This window comes from Danio aesculapii, chromosome 23 (assembly GCF_903798145.1).
Source record: "Danio aesculapii chromosome 23, fDanAes4.1, whole genome shotgun sequence".
Classification (NCBI taxonomy): domain Eukaryota; kingdom Metazoa; phylum Chordata; class Actinopteri; order Cypriniformes; family Danionidae; genus Danio; species Danio aesculapii.
The window spans coordinates 17,200,019-17,219,960 of record NC_079457.1 but is presented as its reverse complement, the minus strand read 5'-3'; the positions used below and the strand labels follow the sequence as shown (position 1 = coordinate 17,219,960).

The following is a 19,942-nucleotide window of genomic DNA, read 5'->3' as shown; positions in this document are numbered from 1 at the left end:
GAAGCTAGATATCAAAAGAAATCGAAACGAGTGTGTCATGTTTGTTTTACACATCAAAATAAAGTAAAACCTTAAAATAAGACAACTAAAAACAAAACTAATAATAAATAAAAATTATATTTAATAATAATAATAAATAAAACCTTTAAATGGTACAGCAAATTCCACGCCCGGCTTTTATTATGAAACAGCGCGTCTGCTTGTGGGCGGAGTTTCTGCGTCACGCCACCACTGCACTGCCACCGCTCACGCGCACCACTGCGAACGCCGAGATCCGAGCCGAGACACGGGTGCTGGATTTCGGGTCTCCTCAGAGCCGTGCTGCGGTCATCATGGCTCTCTACCACTATGTCACGCAGGAGCAACTCTCAGGTTTTGATAAATACAAGGTGAGGCCGCATATATTCACAATATTCTCCACAATGAGTAGGAGTTTAGCGTGTCGGTTAGCCAAACCGTGCTATCGTGACAGCATGAGGTCTACCGGTGTGACTGTCTCTCTGCAAAGGACGACGGCATCTTATTGCCACCTTTAAAGAGAAACAGTATATTTCCCCACAGATTTTGAGTGATGAGTTGATACGTGGTTTAGCCATTACAGTTTATATAACAATTTCAATGGTTTACGAGACACGCTCGTGGATTTAACCGGTTAACTGACCGGTTTGTCACAGTGACTTGAAACCGCCAGTGAAAGTAGATCTTCTGTTTTAAACATTATGCGACTGTGTTGTTTTGCCAGCTGAATGCAAACACGGCTTGATTTTTATCCGATTGAAGTGTTTCAATTGTTGGTTAGCTTGTAAATCATGTTGAATTATGAAGGGATGGGCTCGTGGTTCCGCCTCCAACACGGATCTATGGATATTATTTGCATGCGAGTCACATCACTCCATGCTTTCACTTTAACTATTGGTTGTTATCAGGGTTTTAACTGTGGATAATCGTGTAGAATATAATGCCAGGTCTTCTAAGGTAACACAGAAGCAAGCAGCAACACCTGAAAGGATTGACATGCAAAGCTGTTTGTTTATCCAATTATTAACCCCCTTGTTTGCAAAAACGCGAGCTGTGACTTGTGTTTATGATTTTAGTTTTATATGGTTACTGTATTTCTTTATTTTTGTAGGTTGGCTACTCTGTGTGTTAATTGTTGTAGACCTAATATTTATTTATTTAAACCAATAAGCACATATTTTTTAATAAAAACACTGGCAATTAAAAGCTAAGAGAAAAACTAACAAATTAAATTATTCCTTCATTCAGCAAGGATGTGTTAGAATGATCATACAGAAGACATTTACGGCAATATGACAGATTTATCTTTCACATAGATTGTTTCTAATATACAAAAAGTATTTCCAGAACACTAAATTTATATATTAGAAAGAGTTCTGAAGGAATAATGCTGATATTGTAACTTTTCCATCACATACTCGGCATGTGCGTTAAAAAAAAATCAACAACCGAAATGATAACTTGTTTATTTATTGCAGAGATGCCCAAACTAGGCATGGGACGATAATTGTTTTCAAGGTATACCGCGGTTTGGAAAAGTCAAGTTTTTAAAACTGCCTAAATTTTCTGCTATATCGTTCCTTATGTATGTGTAAGATTAAATTTTTTTTAAAAATTTTTAACATGTTTTATTAAGTTTTTATCAAGTTTTTTTAGGACAACAGTATCTCCAGCAGAAAAGGTATCCAAATATGCCATTTTAAATTGTAAAGAAATCAGTGTTTTTGAAACAAATGAAGACTGCAGAAGTCAATTATTTATTTTAATTATTTAGTCTTTTTAGACTTTTTTACTGTTCCAAAATATTTTAAATGTTTCTCAAAATAAAATAAATTGTGTTAAAAGGGGAAAAAACTTGTACCGTGATATTTTTATCCAAGGTTATCATACCGTCAGAATCTTATACCGGCCCATGCCTAGCCCAAACTAGGGGCCTTTGGCCCATGGTGACCTTTGATTTGGCCCACCATCCCATCTGAGAAGAGAAGGAGAATGATTGGGGATGGTTTAGTGTAGGCATGGGCCGGTATAAGATTCTGACGGTATGATAACCTTGGATAAAAATATCATGGTTTCACGGTATTGTGATTACTGCTCTAAAATATATTCTTTTTAAATGTCTGGGTAAAAAAAACAAAAACTTTTTTAAAATATATTTTTATTTTGAGTAATATTTAAAATATTTTCGAGCAGTAAACATGTCAGGCTGAATAATTCAATTAAGTGATTGACTTCTGCTGTCTTCATTAGTTTTAAAAACTTATTTTACAATTTAAAACATCTTTAGAGATCTTTTTTTGGTGGAGATACTGTTGTCCTAAAAAAAAAAAAAAAAAGTAAACAAAAAATCTTACATACCTTAGGAACGGTATAACATAAAATTTTGATGGTTTTAAAACCTTGACATTTCCAAACCGTGGTATACATTGAAATACCTTGTTTGTTTTATCGTTAAAAACTAACTGAAATTAAGTGTTTCAAGTAAGTTCATCACATTTAGTTTAAATGTACATACTGGCACACAGTGGATAGAGGACAAATCAAAGCAAAGGCAGCTTATGTTTGACTAGTGTATTTAGCATTGAACTCTACTGTATTATAAATGCGATTGTTTTTGTTTTTATTGCAATGTGTTATCATTTTAAACATTGTTCTGCATTAGTTAATATGATTTAAGGTAATGTTTTCCAATAAAGTAGGAAATTACCAACTTTATTGTAATAGAGTTTGGTATATTTACCTTCAGCCCATGGCTCTCAATGATATTTAGTTTTTTGGACCTTTATACGACAAAGTTTGGGCACCCCTGATTTAATGTAAAATTTATGTAAATCATTTGCTCAGAGAATTTCAAATTTAGTTATAAACAGTGAACCAAAATTCATGCTAAAATATCTGATCGCTTTTAACTCAAATGACTAGCAGTTTTTGTAAAAAAGGAAATGCATATTGTAGGGCTGCACAATATATCATCTCAGCATCAATGTTGCAATGTACCCATTTGCAATAGTCAACATTGCAGGATATACAATGTTGAGTATGGATTATAGTTGACCAACAGCTACAGAATTGTATGTAATTACTGCATTTATATAGAATTTATTTGTGCCAAAAAAATATTTACAAAATGTATTTAAAATATCTACATTTCAAAGCGATAGATAATTTAGCCTGTTTTAAGAAAAAACTCTTAGTTTTGTTTTCTGAAGTTGAAAACAAAACAACTCAATCTAAGAAATTTTTAGATATTTTGACAAAAAAACGAGACAAAGCAAAGAAAGAAGCATTTTATTGCATTGTTTTTTTTTTAAGACAACAATCTTTATTTTCAACTTTGGCAAACAAATTGACAAAAGTTAAATTTTTCAGTTTTGCAAAACATTTAATTGAATAAAAAAAATACAAAAACTTAAAAACAGCAAGAATAATATAGATTAAAAACAACGTAATACACTTTAAAGAAAAATAAATAACAACACTAATATTAAATAATACAGCAATAACATATTTGTCTAATCTATATCCGCTTGTTAAGTGTGATGTCACACAAAGTGGCTTCTGGGTCTAAGCGCTCTATCAAACTGTATGGTGACACTCATCAAATGGTAATAATGAACATTTACAAAGTGTTGTAATACTTTGAAAAATCCCAATAGCAATGTATATATATATATATATATATATATATATATATATATATATATATATATATATATCCATGCCTAATGTCCGATAGCTAGAAAGTGATACAGTTTTTATAAATTGCTAACATTTTGTTATTTGATGCAGCAAGTCCAGAGACTGTTGTATATACTATGATTTTATAGAAATTTCACTTTAATGTGTGATAGGACTAAAGTGGCCATGGACAAATATTTTCTCAATTTAAATGAGTAGCGGCTTGGACCCAATAAGCGAATACTTTCTGATGTCTGTCAGTTCAAGAAAAGAGTCACCATCTATATTCTCCAAAAAGTCATAGAATATTTCCCAAATAGACCAAAATGTATTAATTTTGTTTTTCAAAAAATAGGTTATCTTTTCTAAGGCAAGGCAAGAGGTCCTCCCCTTTATCCTTTAACATAAAATTAACAGCAATCTTTCATGTTTGGTCACATCAAAGTTCAGTGGACAAATATGCTATATACACAAGCTGGGATCAAGAGGAATTACTTTACCAATTATTTGACTTGCATTATTCAGTATTTTAACCCAAAAACAACTGACTTTTTTTTAGAATTAGAATTCTTTTGCATTGTTATTATTCAATTTCTGTACCTGAATACTGTTAGAGTCTCCAGGAAATTGTCAAATTGTTTTTACTGTTTGATTATATATTAATTAAAATAAACAATGAAAAATCGTTTCCACATCAGTTATTGGACACCTACAATTAATCAGTATTGGTCACTAACTAACATTAATGTTGGTGTTCAGCATCTGTGAACATGATGGTTTGGTTAAATGGGTGTGGATCTTGAGGGGTCGAGGGGTTGAATTCCTGGGTGTGACTCAGTTTTGTGCTTTCCTGAGTGGTTATGTGAAAGAACTTGTGAATGAAAATGTGGCTTACCCTGTATGCCTCCTTGTAATGGCCTCTTGGCTTTATATGGTGAATATATTTACTTCAAGTGTTTTGAGCTGTTAAGTGTACAGACTGATATGTTGGTTTTAAGCTATTTTTACACTGCATGTTTGCACACGTGAAGGGGACATTGAACACACAGTACATGACTATAGCCCCTCTTGCATAATGCATGTTTCTTTACCTCTTTGTTTATGCTGTACAGCTAAATATATTTTAGACATTCGGTTGTTGACAAGTAACTAATTCTCATTTTTCAGGTGTTGATTTCTTTTCAGTGTCTGATCATAGGTGGTCATACAAGATCCATTACCGTTACTATCTGGTGTTAACATGCATGCTTTGTTCAGATTTGGTTGAGACCCTTCCAGTGCGCTTACTGTTGTGTAAAGGAATTCGTGTTATACTGATATACAGCTAATGATGTGAATGACAACAGTTTTGCTACACTGTAAAACCTGACCGTGAAAATCACTAAATGAAATTAGTTAGATTAATGTATGATTTTTTGCAATGTTACTTTGACTGAGTTTATGAGTTACTATAACTCTTTTAAATTGATTATATTAAGCAGAAAAGTTATGTGTTAACTCTAATGCTAGAAACAATACCAAACCATTTGAGTAGCTATATGATTGTTTGGGCTTAATTTGTTCTATTAACTGAACTTAAAATGTTTATATTACTAACATTTTAAATGTTTGACAATATCAAAACGCATAATACGTGTATATGACTTCATATATATCAAACCATTTGACTTCAAAACTAAAATGGTTTGTCCCAATCAGTTTCCTCAAACAGTTTGAGTTAACTTATCAGGATTTACAGTGTAGCAATTTGTATGTTTTGGTATAGTGTCGTCCATTTGTGATCAGGTTGATGAAAGTGCATCAACCTATTTTGTGTTCAGCAGAAAAAAGAAACTCAAAAAGGTTTGTGAGAAATAAAGTGTGAGTAATTGACAGAATTTTAGTTTTTGGGTGAACTATCCCTTTAATGCCAGATGGAAGGTGGACCGGATGACCATAATCTGTAGAATCCCTGTTGGGAGAAAATTAGAATAAAGTATTTGCAGAAAATAGATGGTCTACTAATGACTGGTTGGTGACATGTAAAGATGCAAAGTTACTTATAAACTTATAAAGTGTTTAAAGAAGACAACCAAAATAAGGTGTGAACTAATGCAAGCTTGTGATGTTGTCTGTTTTGACACTTCTACTGTCAAGTTCCTGTAGCAGTGTTTCATATTTACAAAAAAAATGACATTAATATTTAAACTTTGTGCACATTCATTTTCTGACTTTTTTTAACCAAACAGTATGTTTTCATGCAGTCAAAATGGACCAATTATTTAAATTGTGTTCTTTTTTGGAGAGTATTTGCTTTTCAAGGTTTCAGTGATGTTCTTTCAGACCTTTTCACATCCAGATATTTTCAAGGCTTCAGTCGTTCATATCCTAAAGCTTCAAGTGTGTCACAGTAAACCTGCGCTTAGGGGGAGTAAAAGTAAAAAGTGATCTCCCTTCACTTCAGAAACACAGCACACATTAATAGAAGATATTTGATAGACAACATTTACATTTCAGCCATTCTAAATTATATCAGAGTTTGGAGTTTTGAATTTATTTTCCTGTTCTACAAACCATCAGAAAAGAAGCGAATGAGAAATTTAGGCCCTGTTTTCGTGTGTTAATTAAATGTTTTAAGATGATGCTAAATACGTGTTAACTACTTTCAGAGATGGTTAAAAAACATTAGATTTCTTTCTTAGGTTTTAAACTCTAGTGTGTTTGGTTTAAAATACAGATTTTTTTGTAATGGTTACACCTAGCATATTACTCCTAGGCATGGGACGATAACCGTTTTCAAGGTATACAGCGGATTTCAAGATTTTAAAACTGCCCAAATTTTCTGTAATACCGTTCCTAAGGTATTTGTAAAATCTAAAGTTTTAACAGTATCTTCAGTAGAAAAAATATCCAAGCTTTTAAAAACAGGGATGTGTCTTCTGTATTATTGTGTAGCATTCCCAGCTCATATGACCTTCAGCAACCAGTAGACTGCAAGTACAGATGCTGGCGTATTATATCCTTGGCCGGTAAGCCTGAATTGTTGTGTATCATCTGTGTTAGGATGTGTAGTGTGGACCGACAGTTTTTCTAAAGCGCAGTTCGGACGAGGAGTATTTTTATTCTAAAATGCTAATTAAAAAAACGCACTAGTGTAAATGCTCATGTGTTCAAAATGCATTTGAACAGTCACAAAAGACCACATAATCTCCACTTATTGGCTTAACACATGATCGTTGTTGTATGTTTCTTGGAAAATTCATCAAAAGAAGGTTTTCATTCTTTTCTGCAATTTCTTACTCTTTTCATTCACTTGCGTTCTTGCCTGCTTGTAAGCCACATAGCTTGGGTTCATTCATTCAGTAGTACTACTTCATCACACCAAGCATTCCAGAGAAAGTGATGTAAAGTGTGATGAAATATGAGGCATGAGTCTTGACAAATCCTAAACATAAGTGGTCTTGCGTATATTTGAATGCATATTTCATTATTCGATTGGTACTTGTTGATCTGGCCGATCTCATGAACTGATCGCAAGTGTCTGTTTACGAGTTTACAACCTGGGTTTTACATCCAAAACAACAATGTTTACAACAACATGTGAGCAATGATTCCAAATTCCATTGTCAGTGATTTTTCTTCATGCCTGTTTTATCTATTTTTTTTTGTAAAGATGCTTCTGACCATTACATTTATGCAACATCCTTAATTTATTCTCTTAGGTAGTGTGAGTTCTCATACATAGAGGGAACTATGTGCTTATGCAATGGCAAAGTTATATAAAGCTTGAAGCATCAGAATCGGTACTTGGTATCATCCAATCAAAATGACAGGGAATCGGTGCTCAGTATCGGCTGCAAAAATCCTGATCGGAGCATCCTTAATGCTAATGCAAGGTGAAAAACTTAATGTCGTTTTAATAAAACCTTCAAGCAGGGTCATTTACTTTTTAATCATGCCTTTTCAAGTTACCAGTCACAGTATGACAAATTAGTTCCTAGTGAAGAAATGCTCTGTTAGCATTTTTCAACATTAGTGTTTGTAGACTTGGGTGTTAACGCGTTGTCTTATTCTGCATATCTTGTCATCTTTTTCTTTACAGTACAGCGCAGTGGATTCAAACCCCCTTTCCATCTACGTCATGCACCCTTTCTGGAACTCAGTGGTGAAGGTGAGAACGTTCAATTTCACGCCACGCTGTCACTTTGAATATTGCCCAGAAGATGTACAACAGACGTTATGACGTAATAATCACTTCACCAGAAAGATTCATCTGTGTTATATATTCAGTTCAATTCATCTTTATTTGTATAGCGCTTTTACAATGTATATTGTGTCAAAGCAGCTTCACATAAAAGATTATAGTGAATTGAAACGGTGTAGTTCAGTTTTCAGAGTTTAAGTTCAATCCATTAGCAAAATGATATTTATTTGTATAATGTCAATGTACAGTTTTTTTATTTATTTACACAAATAATAGATGCATAAAATCCCAAGACTTTTCAAATGTGACATACTAGAAATATAATATTTAATTATTTAAATTGGATTTAAATGTAATTATTCATTTAAAAATATTGTATTAAAAATAATAATGTATATTATTATAGTATGTTTATTCTGTGTTGTTTTGTGTTAAAAAGGATCCGTTTATTGAGGAAATGTCTTTATAAAATCCATAAATGTGCAGAGGAGTTTCCCATCAAAGAATAACATTACTCTGTGTTTTGCTTTCATTGAATTGCATATATGCAACATTCATGAATGTTCCGTCTGGATCTGATTACCCGCGACGGAGATCAGACCATTTGCAACTTGCTAATTTCTCTCTCCCTCTCTCTCTCTCCCTCTCTTTTGCTCACTTGTTGTGTCCCAGGTCTTACCCACATGGCTTGCCCCAAACCTCATCACATTTACAGGGTTCATGTTCCTGGTACTCACCTTCACCATGCTATCCTTCTTTGACTTTGACTTTTATGCCTCAGGTGAGGATAATATACTTTGGTGTGTCAGCTTGGTATTGTTTTGATGTGCAATTTTAAAGACTTCCTCACTTTATGTGATGTAAATGTATGTTGTTGGTGTTTTATATGACAAGGATCAAGGTCTCACTTCCAGCTTATCGTTCTCTAAATTATCAACTAGTCATCTGTTAATACACAACCACTCCTGTAGTCATTCCCAGCTCTCTCATGTTCACAACAGAACCAAAACACACTGTAGGTTTGGTGGCGGAGGAAATATTCAAAAGGAAAAACACTAGTTGTTCAAGTTAATTATATATATATATATATATATATATATATATATATATATATATATATATATATATATATATATATATATATATATATATATATATATATATATATATATATTATTAAAACTTAGAGAGATTGGATGAAATTTTCACTTTTGTCAGCTCAAGACTAGTTGGAAAAAAAAATGCAGCTAGTTTGTTAATAAACATCTGATTGTATTTGTGTGTCTTAATTGACATATTCAGGTTTTAATTTTGTGCCAGTTGAAATGTAACCAGCTAGTTCTTTACACGAGCCTGCCTCTGAGAAAACTATAGACTTCACCCTCCTTGCACCCATTTTTGTAAACCGATAGCAAAGCAGCTAAAGATGGTGCCTTTTACTTTCTGCCCCTTACACAGAATCCAAGTTTCAGTAGATACAACAGTAAACTGAATTAGCTTTATATATAAAGGGAATGTGCCAGGAGAAATCAGGAAAATTTGTTTACATGTGAAGAAATTTTTTTTTTTGCCATATTGATTTACGACCTCGGGAAACAAGAAGCTTGAAATCAAATCAAAATTATTTTTAAAGGATACATTCTGTCTAAAAGATGCAAGTCATTTTCTTGTTCAAGTCTTGTTTCTTCTACTTGTAATAGTCTTGTTTGTTTCATTTAGTTGTTGTTATCAAACTCTACCTTCATTTCACTTGTTTTTAGAATCAAATCACCATCCTACATGTGAAGCGGTGTGTTTGTCAGTGTGTTGTCATCTACCTATTTTTTGGGTATTTTGGATATGCACCAAGATGCACATACATTTTGAAAATGCGCATAACAGAGTAGGAAACTTTTTGATAAGAAATGTGCATAAACTACAATGAAAACACTTTTACCGAACAAATTCCAGTATGCGCATTAAAAAAAAGTGATTTTGTTATTAGAGATCATGTGATAAAAATGTGTTTGAATGGACAAACCAGCAGGCTGAGCACATTGTAAAACATCTGAAATGTTGTTTTGGTCATTCTAAAATGCCATAACTGTTTTACTATTAGTGTTATGGTATTATTAATTACCTCCAGAATTGTCAAGAGTGTTTGTGCTTCCTGTCTCATGCCTTCAAACACCACCACTCGTTCATTGCATGTCAGCATTGTCTTCTGAGGCGAAAGTAATTTATTAAATAAAGAAAAGGTTCACGCAGCTTCTCCTACCGCAGCAAATGCCTTTTTTATTTTGATAATTTGGTGCTGATGTCAACTTTAAGGAGAAAAGTAAACAAAATATTTTATCAAGGTGTATTGGGCTAGAAGTTTCACAGTTAAGCAAATTGTTGCAATAATCCCATCACTAGCTATGTTTCCATCAGCACATTTTTATGCACATTTTGAGCCGTTGTATGCCAAGATAAAATCCTAAAATGCCCTTAAAAGACATATGTGGGACATGATTTAGGCAGGTCACTTTTTATGATAAGATAACATGCTTAAACTATGATTTATCAAAGGAAAGTTGAAGCACAGCAAAAAAACTCATCTGACTGCCTCAACAGATCATGTGATTGGGCAACTGGACTAACCAGTGGATTTCTTTCAACACCATTTCATATGAAGTTTTAGTCATGCTGAAACCACAGTTCGTCCTTTTAAAATGAATTATCTCAGGGCAAGATTATCTTATTAATCTAGTTTTTTTGCCAAGCATCAGGCAAACATCTACCTGTGAACATAAGATAACATTACTTTAAAAAATAAATAAATAAATTGTGTGTGTAGTTGTTTATTAAATAGGAAAAAAATCTAATTGGTCTCAGCAACCTCCATTTAATAACCTCCATATTAATAATTTGTGCCTGTTTCCCGAGAAAATACTGATTCTGTTCTCTTGAACACATGAGATGGAGCTGGTGCTTTTTTCTTTTATTTCCAATTATTTATTGAATTGAATTAACCAAAAATATTCTCCAATTGTTTTTTTCAATAGTAAATTATTTAGATTAATTCTGTTTTTTATGTTCTGTGTTTATGTAGTGCATTACCCCTCCTGTTACATTTTTAATTCTTTCAAAATATTTCCCAAGGGCTTTGCCATCATGCTATGATGACAGTACAACAGTGTTTTGTTCTGTAGCTAAAAACCTAATTTCTTAATTGGGGAACAATATTGACCTTAAAGTATTGTAAAAAAATTCTCCAGATTAAAAAAATATGATTTATCCTTGCTAAGTTAAACATCTCTTGGGAATTATTTGAAAAGAATTAAAATTTAACGAGGGTTAATAATTTTACATTTTATAAATGAAATGATGTAATTGATTATTGTGTTGGTGTTCTTCTTTGGCACAGGGGAAAGCTACACACATGTGCCAAGTTGGGTGTGGGTTGCTGCTGGTTTGTTCAACTTTCTAGCCTATACCCTAGGTAAGATTTTTTTTATATTTATTTTATTGGTAGTACTATTGTTAAGGGCTAATATTGTCAGCTAGTGGATTTGGTGTTCTGAATCCTAAACTCAGTTTATTTTGATTTAAAAATTACTGCTTGATAAATGGCACCAGAATAATAGACTCTGTTATTTTTGTTAGTCTGCGTTCATGCAAGGGCCTAATGCACAGAACTGGTATTTTGACACAAATGAAGTCTTACTAGTGGACATTTATTAAGCTATTGAAGTATGCTGTATACATTTAATAACTCACTAGATGAGCACTTTGACCAAAAAGAACATTTGACCAGAATAAAGCTTCAAAACACATTTGCATATGAAAATAAGAACATGCAGCAGATTGCTCATTAGCACTGTATTTTAGAAGAGAAGGACTGTGAATATGAAAATCTCTGAAATGTTCTGAATATGTAGTAGGAAGACAGATAAGACTTACATTTGTATGCTTGTGTGCTCTTTTAAAACTTTTGTTAATGTTTGTGTGCATATGCAGATGGTGTGGACGGAAAACAGGCACGGAGAACCAACTCCAGCACTCCTCTGGGTGAACTGTTTGACCACGGTCTGGACAGCTGGGCCTGTGTGTTTTTCGTTGCTACAGTGTACTCTGTCTTTGGACGGGGTGAGACGGGGGTCAGCGTGGTGACACTCTATTATCTGTTATGGGTCGTCCTGTTTTCCTTCATCCTGTCTCACTGGGAGAAGTACAACACTGGAATTTTGTTCCTGCCCTGGGGCTACGACATCAGTCAAGTGGTAATGTATTATGGTGACCTAAAAAAGTGTTGTATTAATTGGTAAATCTGCCTAATATGTATCATAATAATATATAATTTAAATCAGATTAATATTCTAATAAGAGTTGTAGAAAATAATTACATTTAAATTAATTGAATATTTTATTAAGTAATAAAATATATACTACCTTTATAAAATGACCATATATATATATATATATATATATATATATATATATATATACACACACACGCAAGTATGCTAATAAAAAATGCTGAAGAATTATTATGAAATATTACCACGATTTAAAATAACTGTTTTATTTATACATTTTAATATGTAATTAAAATAAATAAATGTAATTAATTTTTTTTATTAATTTCCATTTGCATTCAAAAAGTCATCATAATATATTATTAATATTTAAACCATTATGCGGATTAATATTTTGTGGGAGCCCCATATTTTTTCAAGAAGCTTAAAAACAAAGTTAGAAAACAATGCTCTGAAATATTTATATATTTGTATTACACGTAATTTAAAACACAGTGTAAACATTTGGGATCAGCAAGATTGCGTTAAAGAAATGTAGCAAAAAAAAAAAAATATATATATATATATATATATATATATATATATATATATAAATATATATATATATATATATATATATATATATATATATATATATATATATATATATATATATATATATATATATATATATATATATATATATATATATATATATATATATATAAAATCTGTTTATGATTACATGAGAGTAACCGTAAACTGCTGTTATGGTTATTACAATTATGAGCTTAAAAGTGTTCACTTTTCACTTGAGGCAGTTTAATCACAATATTGCAAAAATCCCACTGTTATGGCAAGTATAGTGTGCACGTAACATACTCCTTGATCCTTGAATGAAAATAATTCTCAAAAAAGCCATTCCCAACTTAAATCAGTCATTTTTTGTTTGTTCTTTTCAGACTATCTCCATTGTGTACATTATAACAGCAGTAGTTGGAGTGGAAACGTGGTACAAACCTGTGTTTCTGAACATTCACTACAGAGATCTCTTCACTGTTATGATTATCAGTGAGTGAACTCTGCCCTCTCGTTGGCTCTTCTTACGGTTAAAACATCATACACTGTGTTTTTATTGGCTCTCAGACCAAATGCAAATGAAAGTATAATCAAATTTTCTCGTGTTGTCTTTCTCAGGTTGTTTATTTGTTGTAACTCTGCCAATGAGCCTCTACAATGTCTTCAAGTAAGTTTCACCCCAGATCTCTTGCGGCTCAGTATTAACCCACATAAAATACAACTCGATAAAGCTTTCAGGGTTCCCACGGGTTATAGAATTTCTGGAGTATCATGGAATTTTTACTGCCATTTTTATTTCTATGTCAAATGCAGTTCAAATGTATTCACCATACTGTACCTGTTAAAGTACCGTCTCTTGCTGTTTTTTTGTCTGCTCAGCGCTCAACCAGTCCCTCCTAAATTTTGTGGGGACAACAATCTGATTATTGCATATCTGTCAACCCTCCTTTTATTGCTGGGATTTCCCCGTTTTTTACAATTCTATACTGATATCATCTCGTAAAGGTATCTTCACATATTTTTTATCTTTCTGTGAAGGATGGCAATGAAAATTAAAGAGCTGATCCTACCTATACGCTACCCATACCGCCGCACCACCAGGGGATGCCCCTTGCTCCTAAATGTGAATCTTTTCTGTGCTTGCATTTTATTTAGGCATGAAAACACTGTGAAATAAATATCAAAACAGCAGGATTCCCTTTCTTTGGGTGCCATTCCCCCTCCTATGCAATCCTCAAAACAGTCAGTTTATGTAGCGATATGCGACTCTGAAAAATAGATGCTGTTTCCCAAACGGATTCTGTACACGTGATTTGATGCGGAGCAGGTTTTGGCTGCGTGTTTGAACCGACTACTACTACTACTACTAATAATAATAATATCTAAATTTGTCGATCTTGGTGGGCTTAAGATTTTGTTTTAAAGGAGCATAAATGGTTAAGAAAGCAATCCAATGCTTTCATAATAGATCTGTGCATTTTGAAAGTGACACCTCTGTTATTTAATGTAATCAAAAATCTAAATGAGAGATTCATTTGCTGCTCTTTAATCACTGTTTAATTAGAATTCTAAATTATACAGTGAAGAAAAGTGGTGGTGTTATCCCTTCTTTTCACATCCAAATGTTGAAAGGTATGTTATTGTGACCTAAAATGGCTAGTTTTTGCTAACTTTTCTCAGAATTTGCAGCAATAATAGAGCATGTTATGTTGTTTTATCTTAGTTGTTCTCTCTTTTTTTTTAAGCACTTTTTGAATTTAAAGCACTATATGACTATAATCAAATTAAGATTAAAATATGATGTGTTATTTGGAAGAGTTTACTTGCTTTATGATGATATATTGTCATTCTGGCATTATATAATGAGTGACATAAAATGGTCTTGAAATCACAATTATATAATTTATCGCAATATATCATACATCAAAAAGTAGATATTGTGACGGACCTACGTTATAGCATGTAAGTGCCTTCTTTTATATTTATTGTCAGTTTTTTTTTTTTTTCTTGGATTAAAATTTGCTGGTAGAGAAAATCTGTTCATTCACATCTGCTATTTATACTTCTACTTCACATTTCAATCTATACTTTAATTACACTTAACCTGCAAATTAGAATAGAAGCTGTATAGAAAGAAGAAAAAAACAAATGTACTGACATTAATATTTACCACAGATTGTTATGGGTCAATGATAGCATTATAGCATTTAGCACAAATCTATTAAGTTTCTCCTTTCTGGCTGTTATTTTTATGAAGGTATTCTGTAGAAGCACAGCCCAGGCATCTCTTCTCGTTGGTTAGTAACACTATATCTTAATGCACAACATCTTTCCAGATTTTTGGCTAAAAAAGAGAAACCACTCAGCCCATGACTTTGGCAGTCAGCGGGAGTTATATTTTGCCCACCAGGGCTGCGTTCCCTTAATAATGTTATAGAGTTTATCATATATGTATATGGCATCCATCATATATATATATATATATATATATATATATATATATATATATATATATATATATATATATATATTTGATATATAAATATTTTTAATAGTTTAGTTAGACTGCATGTTTTCACTTATTCAACATATAATACACTTTCACCGGTGGCAATGATATCTCCACTTATCGTTCTCTCTTCTTATAGTCATATATGCCCATTTCATAACCATAATACACGGTCATATAATTGCTTTCTCACTACAACCAAACCCCTTCAGTGTTCGTTTCAATCAAGCTGAGACCACATCATTCAGGCAGTCTGAGTCTGATTGATTTGGCACGGATCATAGCATGATTGGGGTTTCGCACATGCCCAATCAAACTGTGCTAAGGGAGCAAACGTGCCAGGTTCCGAAACAAGCGTCTAGGTATGAAAGCGCCCTTAAAGTGGGAACCCTGAGATTTGCACTCAACTTCACTGATGTATTATTAATAATAAAGCATGCTTTAAAACTGAGATATTTGTTCTCTTTGTATTGTTTCAGGGCGTATCGTAACAACACCCTGAAGCACAGTTCACTGTATGAGGCCTTGTTGCCGTTTTTCTCACCTGTGCTTTTATTCGTGCTGTCTACACTGTGGATCAGTTTCTCTCCAACAAACATTGTCCAGAAGCAGCCCAGGATCTTTTATCTCATGGTGGGAACAGCCTTCTCCAACGTTACAGTGAGTGATTTCAGTCTTCTACTGTGGCATTAACAACTGTTGCGTTCGTGACAATGGACGTCTTTCATTTTTGTTTAAAGCATCTTGTCGGATGTCTGCTGCTGACATGGTCTATTTCTCTGCTTCTCTCTGTCAGTGCAAGCTCATTGTGTGCCAGATGAGTAATACTCGATGTAAGCCACTGAGCTTGTTGTTGTTGCCGATGAGCATCGTGGTACTGCTAGTGATTTCTGGGACTGTGCATGGAGGAGAATCGCTGGTCTTGTTTATATGGACTGCTGTAGTCCTGCTCACTCACATACACTACGGAGTCTCAGTTGTGAGTACAGACTTGCTCATACTGCTTATTAGTCATGATAAAGCATTTAACTTCTATAATTTTGATTATGTAACGTTTATATTATTAATAATATAATTTTTTAAATAAAAAAATATAATATTTTATGATTAGATTATTTTTTTAATATAACTACTGATTACAACACGTTACGAACATTTTTTGCACATACTCTTTCTGCATTTAGTTTTCTAATTTATAATTAGTTTATCTAAATGTAAAATATTATATTTAAAAAATTGTTAAATTGTAATTACAAAGACATTTTTACATGCTTAAATTTTATGTATTTGGTTTAAAATAATTACAATAATTTCAAATAGTTTTAAATGTTTATAACAATAATATAAATATATAAATGCACAATATTAATTAATATTATTATTATTATTGTAATTTAGAATAAGTATTTAAAACCTTAACACTAAATTATGAATGAAACGTGTACACACACACACACACACACACACACACACACACACACACACACACACACACACACACACACACACACACATATATATATATATACATATATATATATATATATATATATATATATATATATATATATATATATATATATATATATATATATATATATAAAATATATAGCTTAAAGGGGATAATAATTTTGACCTTAAAATGTTTTTTCAAAAATTAAAAACTGCTTTTATTCTAGCCGAATCTGGAACTTATCTTACTTGACTTATAACTGTTCAAAAACTAGTATACCCAAATTTATAAGTCATAGAAAAATATTAAATACAAATTTTAAAAAGAGGAAAAATCAAGAGAAGCAAAAAAAATTTAAATTTTTTGCACATTTTATTAGGTTGTAATTATTATTATTTTTATTTTTTTGCATTATTTAGCTTGAAATTAATTGTATTATCTTTCAATTTGTAAATATGTTTGGTGACTAAATATTATTTTAATAAATATATCTGTTTAAATGCACCAAAATACAGTGCCTATATTCACTCTGAAATTGATAATATTTATTTTCAAAATGAGGTGTACTCAATTATTATTATTATTACTTTTTAGGTAAATAATATAATCATTATTGCTACATGCATAAATGTTACATTTTAAGGTTTTTGACATTTGTATTTCGTAGTATTGTTCAATAATGTGTTTTCTATCTGTCTGTCTGTCTGTCTATCACTTCAGTGATTTTATATAAAACATTTATTTAATATTTATAAAATTGTACTAAACCTGATGTTCAATATAGTACATAAAAAGTTCGGATTATTTGTTAGCTTCAATGTTTTTAAGCACTATAAACTTCTCTGTCATTTGTTTTTACCTTGTCTTCCTGTGCAGGTGAAGCAGTTGAGCGATCATTTTAACATATTCGCTTTCTCACTAAAAAAGCCCAATTTGGACTGACAAGACGAGGAGAAAATTGGCCTGAAGGCTGCTGAGGTCTAAACTGTCCCAGCATGTCTTTCAGCCAGCCGACTCTCACCATTCACCAAGTAGACACTGTTAACACCAGGAAACCAAATTGTACTGACCAAACACGCCTTTTTAATTCTGAGGATGCTGCTAAATCAGCAGGAGGATGGAGCTGCACCACAGGGCCCACTGATCCCTGAGGCAGAGCTGCGCCACAGGCCTTACCGAGCCCTAAGGCAGAGCTGCACCACGGGGCCCACTGTGCCCAACAGCAGAGCTGCATCACAGGACATCATGGGCACAATTACACCATGGGACTCAATAGCACAGAAACGCAGGACCCACTGAGCCCAGGACCTACAGTGCCTCGACTTGCAGCTGTGTAACAAGGCTCATTCCTCCCAGAAAGAGCCGTATTGTGTTGCTCGCTCCAAGTGGAGACTGTGTGGTTGTCTGGTATCCGTGAAGCTGGGGATTGTGCTTGTTTCCTAAGGAAATGTGCTTTTCAGCTGAGATACTAGAAGCCTTGAACGGTTAATCTCATTTATACACTCGCTCTCAGATGAGTCACTCTCACTCCCAAGCCACATGATCTACATACACACACACACACACACATAGAATGGGATGAATGTCTTCAGCTTCTTCGATTTTGATGATTTTATTTACATTTAATTTTGGCCTCAATTTAGATGAGAAACACTTTTTAAGAAGTACTTTCCAGTGTTATTAAAGCATAACGAGGCTACGAATTGTGTTTCTATAATGAACAGTGTACGTAAACTGGGAAAACGGTTTAATTTTCAGTTCATCTGATGCTTATTTATATGTATGAGGAAACAGGGATGTTAATTGCTTATTTAAAACAATGGTGCTGTCGCTGATCTCTGTATAGAATTGTAGTAATGACACCTAAATGACCACATAATCAACTAATAACATCACACACATCTCAAAACATGAGCTCATCTGACAGATTGGAATTTGTATAACCACTTTATTTGGGATTTTGTTTTCTTTTCTTACACTGGTGATGGTGTGTCTGCGTGCCGATTTTCTGTTCTGTCTTTTTGTTTGTTGTGTTGCTTCACTAGTTTGCTTTTATTGAGTTTATTTGTGCTTAAATGAAGAGTGCGCTTCAAACCCTGACCAGGAGAGGGTGCACTTGGAGTGAGCGAGTCAAACCTTGCTCCGTTCTTTAAACACGATAAAAGCACTAGTCTGTGTGCCACCAACATGTCTGTTATACAGGTGTCACAACCTGCCAACCTCATTTCAGTTGTCTTTTTTTTGGGCTTAGATTATGGGAATAGTTTTTTATTTTAAATATATATATACTGAGTTGAATGTATGTGTGCGTGCACGCGTGTGTATTTATGTGTGTGTATGTATATATATATATATATATATATATATATATATATATATATATATATACATATATATATATATATATATATATATATATATATATATATATATACATATATACATGTATATATATATATACATATATATATATATAGATATATATATATATAGATATATATATATATATATATATATATATATATATATATATATATATATATATATATATATATATATATATATATATATAGCATAGGTCTCAAATTCAATTCCTGGAGGGCCGCAGCTCTGCACAGTTTTGCTTAAACCCTAATCAAACAGTTTATGGTTTATGCAACTAATTAAGGTGTTCAAGACTCTTTTGATCACCTTGATTATTTGGATCAACTGTGTTTTATTAGGCTGAAGCTAAACTGCAGAGCTGCGGCCCTCCTGGAATTGAGTTTGAGACCTATGATATATAGGATGATTGTGTGTATACACATATGTACTGTATGTGTGTGTGTATATATATATATATATATATATATATATATATATATATATATATATATATATATATATATATATATATATATATATATATATATATATATATATATATATATATATATATATATATATATATTTTTTTTTTTTTTTTTTTTTTTTTAACTATACACTCTGGAAACCTCATGCCTGTTTCTGTGAGAGGCACATGTTAAAACATGTACAGTCTATCCAAGTTGTTATTACATTGTATTTTTCTTGCTTTTAATTTTCTTTTAAATCTCAATAACAGTTCAAATACCTATTTGTCATTCTCCAAACGCCTCCTGTTTCACAGGAAACCAGAAATATGGATGAATAGTGTACATACTTCATCTGTCATACTGTCATATACAAAGTGTATTTCTTAATGTCAATATCTTATAACACTTCTGCAGTATATTATTTGATAA

At 32.4% G+C, this 19,942-nt stretch overlaps 1 protein-coding gene across 1 annotated transcript; it reads left to right on the top strand.

Moving 5' to 3' along the window:
• The first annotated feature begins 238 nt into the window (after positions 1 to 238).
• On the top strand, positions 239 to 19,014 carry selenoi (selenoprotein I). The gene is made up of 10 exons (XM_056449914.1): positions 239 to 389; positions 7,778 to 7,846; positions 8,552 to 8,660; positions 11,268 to 11,342; positions 11,861 to 12,123; positions 13,101 to 13,209; positions 13,336 to 13,384; positions 15,706 to 15,886; positions 16,023 to 16,205; positions 17,556 to 19,014. Exons 1-10 carry the CDS (start codon positions 333 to 335, stop codon positions 17,661 to 17,663), a joined length of 1,203 nt encoding a protein of 400 aa, XP_056305889.1. The 5' UTR covers positions 239 to 332; the 3' UTR covers positions 17,664 to 19,014.
• Positions 19,015 to 19,942: the final 928 nt, after the last annotated feature.